The sequence below is a fragment of the Tasmannia lanceolata genome, unplaced genomic scaffold (genome assembly GCF_043159265.1).
Source record: "Tasmannia lanceolata isolate RefF3 unplaced genomic scaffold, GAP_Taslan_0.1 ptg000011l, whole genome shotgun sequence".
Lineage (NCBI taxonomy): Eukaryota > Viridiplantae > Streptophyta > Magnoliopsida > Canellales > Winteraceae > Tasmannia > Tasmannia lanceolata.
Window position 1 is genome coordinate 11,387,804 of NW_027518688.1, and position 7,173 is coordinate 11,394,976.

Consider the following 7,173-nt stretch of genomic DNA (forward strand, 5'->3'; position numbering starts at 1 on the left):
ATGTACATAAGAATGTGGGTGAAGGGGATGACATATTTGACAATGTGGGTGATTTGTTAGGCAATACTGTCACAAGGCATCCGATGCTAGTGGATGATATGGTTGTTGGAGATGATGAATGTAACAAGGGGAATTTGGGAGTTGAGGAGTTGAAGGTCGGGGCAATCTTCCCAAATTTGAGACTCTTTAGGAAGATAGCTAAAGAGTATGTAATTCTACGCAGGTTTGTATTTTTTCCGATCGAGACAACACTTAAGAAGTATGATGTTAGATGCAAGCATTTGAAGTTGCCCATGGCGTCTGACAGGGAGAATTTACTTGGATTATGTTAAGGTAAAAAGGTTTGTCCCAGAGCATACATGCTCAAATTCATTGACCGGTAATGATCATCCCCTAGTGACAGTGTCTTGGGTTGCTGAAACCTGCTTAGGCTTATTCCCCCATCCAGAAGACATCAAGCCAAGTTTGATAAGAGAATTCATCAAGGATCGGCGGGGCATAACTATATTTTACTGGAAAACACACATGGCGAAGGTCATTATACACGAAATTAAGTGTGGAAATGTCGAGGCGTCTTATCGGATCCTGCCTTCATATACTCATGAGATGGTAAGATCTAATCCCAACAGTATTATGTGTGTATACCGATCTCGAGACCTACGGAGCAATGGAAATGATAGATTTGGTCGTCTATTCTTCTCATTTGGCCTTAGCATACGTGCCTTCAACACAATTAGATCCATGGTCCTTGTTGATGCGACATATCTTCGAGGCAAGTATAGAGGAATTCTGCTAGCTGCAACTGGGATAGATGGTAGTGGTGGATTATTTCCGTTAGCATTTGCAATGGTTGAGACTGAGTTGTATGGAAGTTGGCTATGGTTTCTTCTTCTGTTCCGTCATTCGTTGATGTCAGCAGAAAGAAACGTCATTACGATTGCGTCCGATCGGATGAAGGGGTTACGTAGAGCAGTAGCTGACGCATTACCCAGTTCATACCATAGCTATTGTATTCGTCACATGAGTGCCAATTTTTATTCAACCTTTAAAAGTGAAGTTCTACGTAGACAGCTTATAAGAGCTGCATATGCCCTAAGAGAGAGAGTGTTCAAAGATGCGATGGATAAAATTAAAGAAAAGAATATAGAGGCATACAAATGGATAAAAGAGGTTCCTAAAGAAGATTGGGCGGGCGTATTTTTCAAAGGATCTAGATATAATGTGTTGACAACTAATGTGGCTGAGTGCCTCAATGCCATACTGAAGGACGAAAGGGAGCTGCCGATTGCTTCACTTGCAGGTCACATAAGATGGAAAGTTTCAGACTTCTTTCAAGCATGTCAGAAGTTGGGCCAGTCATGGAATACACGTTTGACACCCAAGGCAGAAGAGTGATTGGCATCATCATGTCGTGGTACCCGTGTAGGTATACACCTTATGCGTGTAGTTTGACAGAATAAGAAGTGAGGTCATTAACTAATGCGTATCGGGTGGACTTAGAAAACCAAACGTGTACATGTGGTTTGCTCTAAACGATGGGATTGTCGCGCGGTCATGCCATAACAGCCATGGGGATGAACCATTTGGACCCATCTATATTGCTAGGATTGCTTCTTCGTCGATACGTATCAGAATACATATGAGGGGGTGGTTCATCCTATGCTTGATCGATCACAATGGCTAGAGCCTCCCAATCGTTTGACATTAGTATTGCCACCACTGGTAAGACGACAACCTGGACGACCTCGTAAATGCCGGTTGGAGAAAGGTTTGCAAATAGGATCACATCATCACTGTCGTACATGCGGCCAACCTGGACATAATAAATGATCATGCAAAAATCCTCCTCTCGTAAATCGTCGAGCAAATGTGACTCCCATTAGGCCTTCCGAACCTATGCAGAATAGGTATGCATTTTAATTGTGTTGAATTATTACTCATTGGCGATTCTCCACAATACTACCTTCCTTTAATTGATCGATGTAAATATCTTTGTAGGTCTGGTATAGCCTGCCAACCTCTTTTCTTTTTATAGCTATGAGAGGATTTTTGGTAGGTCTGTTATAACACGCAACACCCATTCTTTTTGTAAGTATGAAACGTAGTTTTTGAACCGGTATATCCTGTCGACCTTCGTTCTTTTTGTAAGGAGGTGTTGCTTTCTGTTCAGATATATCCTGCCATTCCTTTTGTAAGTATGAATATGTCAATCTTTCTTTAAAACTGACAAATATATATATATATATATATATATATATATATATATATATATATATATTGATATTCTATACGAAGATTACATGAAGAGGGGACTATGAGTTCATCATGAATACATCGCATAATGAAAAACTATACGAAAGCTATCCCATTTACATTCCCCCATAAAATGAAAAACTTTCCAAAAACTATCCAAAAGTAGCATTCCAAAAAAGATGAAAAACTATCCAAAAGTAAGACATTGAAATAAACCGTTGTGATCTTCGTAGAAGATCTTGACTAGAGCACCCATAGTAGCATTTAAAAAAAACATGTGCAGTCTTCCACGAAGATCATGAAGAAAAACCCTTCTGTCAATCTACACATCCTCATCCTGGTCCGCTTCGTCGCAGTCCTTCTTCCACTGAGCGAGTACATTCTCTATGGCGGCAAACCTGTTGTCCTGAGCAGTCATTGATGTAAGCACCTCATTGTGCTGATTGGTCATAGTGTTCTCAAGCACCGAGAACTACTACATCATGAACTCTTCGGTGACACCATGCCCTTGAGAAGCGGCAGGTAGAGCAAGCCTCATCTTCTTCAGTGATGCGTCATCAATAGGAGGGGATGGATCCTTTGTAAATTCACCATGTAGGGGTACTTGAAAGTGCTCAAATATGGAAGTGAGGATCATACCGAAAGGTAGAGGCACTCTATTTTGACCTGGGACTTCACTCATATAACGGAATATTATGTTAGCAACATTGATTTTTCGATGGATGACGAGGCAATAGAGGATGAAGGCTTCGAAAGGGCCCACGGTGTTAAAGGTTCCATATTAAGGAGTAGTGCTATGGGCAAGGATTTTGTGCAGTATTCGAGGCGTGTGCTTGAGGTGTTGTGAACGAACATCAAATTTAGGATCATAGTCTATACAAATGTCCAGGTAGATAGTAGCTTCATCAAGACCATAATTTCCAGTCAGGTTTTCTACCAAAAAATAAACTAGTTCACCACTGTCTTCCAGGTCCATGATTTCATAGAAGAGTTGCCTACTCAGTTTAATGGAAACGGAGTTTGCATTGGACTCAAGGGTTGAAAAGCCATAAAAAATCGTTAGATGGGCATAAAACATACGTATCAAGTTCGGATAAATCAGTTTCTTCAAAGCTAGTATAGAGCTCCAACCTTGAAAATAAAAAAAGGAATCGATCTCATAACGATGCAATTCGGGAATATTTACATACCGTCCAGATAAGATCTCGTGAAACCCTAATTCATGGTAGAGCTTTTTCGCTTCGTCATTTACAAAGAAACGTGATCGACCTTGAGAACCTCTCTTTCTCCCTCCGGCTTTCGCATGCGTGGAAGGCTCTAAGCTTCCCTCGGCGATTTTACCCTTTCCCTTCCCGTTTTTGGAGGCCATGGTGGAGGAGTGGGATGGAGGGTTGTAGGGTTTTGAGGGTTTGGGGGTTTGAGGCGATTTTCTCTTTTCCCCTAGGTTTTGAGGCTTTCTTCTCGATTATTTGGTTTGGAGAGAGTGGAGGAGGAACTTAAATAGGATGTTGCTTTCAATTCTAGGGTTTTTTTTTTTTAAATAAAAAGCAAAGTGGAGTCGACTCTGGAATCGGCTTTGTAACGACTGTTTTTATCAAAGTTGACTCCAGAGTTGCCTCTAACAAAATTGGTCACTTGCGTTAGCAAGATTTTTTGGAGAAAAAGGGAAAGGGAGTCTACTCTGAAGTCAACGCTGGAACTACTGCTTTGGTCGAAGTCAATACCAGAGTTGACTTTGAAGCTACTGGCCTTTTTTGCCTAAAAACATGAAGGAGAGTCGAATCTGGTGTTGGCTTTACTGTTTTGTCAAAGTCGATTCTAGAGTCGACTTCGAAGCTACTGTTAGGTTATTGGGGACTCTGAAGTCGACTCCTAACCTTCTGTCAAATTTCATGTACCTGATACCTAAGTAATCTAACTCACAATCCATGTTTTGAAGACACTCAACCCAACAGAACACCACACTCGAGTCAATTTCTCATCATAATTACCTTTACTAGGTAACGTGCCGAGGCAATATTATTTAATTTACTCTGAATAAACAACCACCAGAGTCACTAATGTCGCCACACCTACCAATTAGCATTCAAATTCGGACCATTTTCACAACTATTTGACTCCCATTGTGTGCGAACGACAACATGAGGAATTGACTAGGACATTGACATTAAGCAAACACAAACACAATTACAAAAAAGGAGTTGCTAATCACAACGAGTATGAGCTAGACCTATAATAGTGAAGACCCACAAGGAGCTGTTAATCACAATGAGTAGGAGCTAGAGCTATAACAAAGATTGTACTTGTAACTCCTAACATGTGCCAAATGGATGGGATTTGACAAAGTAGTGGATTTGATTACCAGTACATGTAGAGATACTGATGGTAGCTTGTTTGCCACTCACAACTGGATCAGGAGACACCTCGATTCCACTGACCTTAACCTTATAGTTATTTTTATTATCTGCAATCATCAACAACACCATAGAGAAAAATTTATTTACAAATTTAAGTCAGATACATTATCAAAAAGGGATTCAGTTACAAACTCCCTTCCATATCATATTCTGTTGCATTTTATATACCTGAAAAGAAAACAATGAACTTCGAATTTCCATGTACATTCAGTTACATTGAAAAATTAAAGAAATTAAAGTAGTGATTCATATGTTCCTTCCATCTACATTCAATTATAGAAAACAATCAACGACATTTCATTTTCATCTACAATACTGGCAAAGTCCTATATATTGACACGCCCATACACACTCTCTAAGAATTCATCGAGTAGACTTCTTTTCATAGTAGTAATATCTGCCTGCCCGAAGTTAAAACTATCATCTCTGCTCAGGCAATCCATTTCTTTAATAACAAATAGCCCACAGTCAAAGCTGCAGGAAAGGAAGACTACACGAAGTTAGAACTGAACAGATTTCAAAGTTATAGGAACCAGTTCAAATTAGTTTACATCACCCATTTTTTTTAATGGACCGATGAGCAGGTTCATCCACTTGAAATGCACTTATATCTACTTTTTTCATTTCCTTCAAGAAATTCTGAAGATAATGAACCTGCGAAACATCGATTAGTACGTAAGGGTTTTAAAATAAAAAAGATATTAAAGTAAGTCTCTAGTACTTATCACAGGCATCGCCATCGTAAAATATGTTGCGTGTTCAAGAGAATTGTAAACTATGAAGCATTCCTTAACCATATCCAATTCTATTAGAATCCAATGATTGGGGACATTCATGGGAGTGAGGACTCTTCTTATATCTGAAGGAGGGATTTCCTATAGACGTTAAACGTATTTGGGGGACCGGCATATATGTTGTCGGATATACATTATTGTACAACGAAAAGAAACAATGACACGGTATGAAATTTCATAAATAGAATCAAGGAATATAAATCGATTTAGTCTTACGTATAAATGGGTAGAAATGGCAACGCATGCCCATCTTCCTTCTGTTGTACATGTATCTTCATCCCTCTTATTTATATATTCTGTGTAAACGTTGATAACCTACAAAATAAGACTTATGTCAGTAGATTAAATTTAAAAGCAACAGTCAATGTCAGGCCAGTTAAGTTAATTTAATGTCTGACTTACGGGAGAACTTAACCACCCTCAAGATTTTAAGATTGTCTCAATATCTTCCTTGCACATGTAATAGCTTAAACTTTCAACAACCTTGGCACTACAACACAATCATATGAGTAGTGTTAGGAGTTGTTGGTGCATTAGATAAAGTTGTTGATGCATGGCATAAAGTTGTAAGGAAGCCTACCAATCATAAAGCACCCCAATAGCTTTGAGCTTATTGGATCTTGGTTGGTTGACTTCTCTATGGATATTCTTCATCTTTCTCCTACAATGTGAAGTTAATGGTGACTTCTTAGTAGGGCTTGGTTTCTTTATCTTAGACCTTGCTTTACCCCTCTTATGATGCTGCCAGGAGCCGCCTTTTCTTTCTGTTTCATATTGGTCAAATTTGCTTCAATTAGTAAGGCTACCCCTTCAGTATCTTGACTGTCAACTATATCAAAAATCTCATTCACCTCCCCATCTTTGTCTCTTCCGTCACTTTTGTACACCCTCTCTAAAATTTTCTCTCCAATCTCTTTCACCATCCCATCTTTCTCTCCACTCTCTCTCTCTGTACAGTCTTCTCTCCATCCTCCCTTTCATCTTCGTCATGTAACTCAGGAGTCTCCCTCTTCTTTTGCTCCTTTAACTCCAATTCAACTTTGCTTACTCTGTAATGAAAATGAAAAGTCCTCTTTAGTTCCTTTACTCTATAATGGAAACTCATCTTTAGTTCCTTTACTCTTCAGAAAATTGAATTCTATAATGGAAACTCCCTCTCTTTCCCATGTGCCTTTCTTTGAAACTTTCCTTTCTTCTGATTAATCGGAATGAGAATTCCATAGCATCAGATTAGGATCGACAATATAAACTAAAATTTACTAAAAATGATAATTGATTACTAATATAGGTACGGATGACATCGTGTCCACCTCTGCAATGGAAACATCAACCAGCACATCACAGGAGCTGGTTACTGCTTCTTCGCCTTCTAATAGGCGTTCTTATGTTGCAAGAGGCTTTAGCCTCCTCACCACCTAGAATCCATTTTATTTTTGAGTTAGCACAATGACTATAATTTGCCAATAAACAACCAAAATACTTGCATCTCACCTTTGACGGTGCCAGCTTCCCATCACAGATAATGTCAATCAAAGTACTATGCTCCTTCCTCCTCGTATCTATCTTAGCAGTCAACTTCAATAGACGTGGACTCGCATCTGGATGAGCAGGTTTCCACAAGGTGGTATGCTCAAATAACCATACCTAAAATGATGACATAGTTATTTATTACATAAGATATCAGTTATAAAATATTTGAAGTATAAAGA

General features: G+C 39.1%; 1 protein-coding gene across 1 annotated transcript; it reads left to right on the forward strand.

Annotated features, from left to right (window-relative positions):
• The first annotated feature begins 525 nt into the window (after positions 1-525).
• Positions 526-1,395, forward strand: LOC143885872 (uncharacterized). Its single transcript, XM_077389917.1, has one exon. It carries the CDS (start codon positions 526-528, stop codon positions 1,393-1,395), a length of 870 nt encoding a protein of 289 aa, XP_077246032.1.
• Positions 1,396-7,173: the final 5,778 nt, after the last annotated feature.

What these genes read in the sequence shown, in the direction of transcription:
- LOC143885872 (XM_077389917.1), top strand. Translation starts at nt 526, where the DNA reads ATGGCGAAGGTCATTATACACGAAATTAAGTGTGGAAATGTCGAGGCG.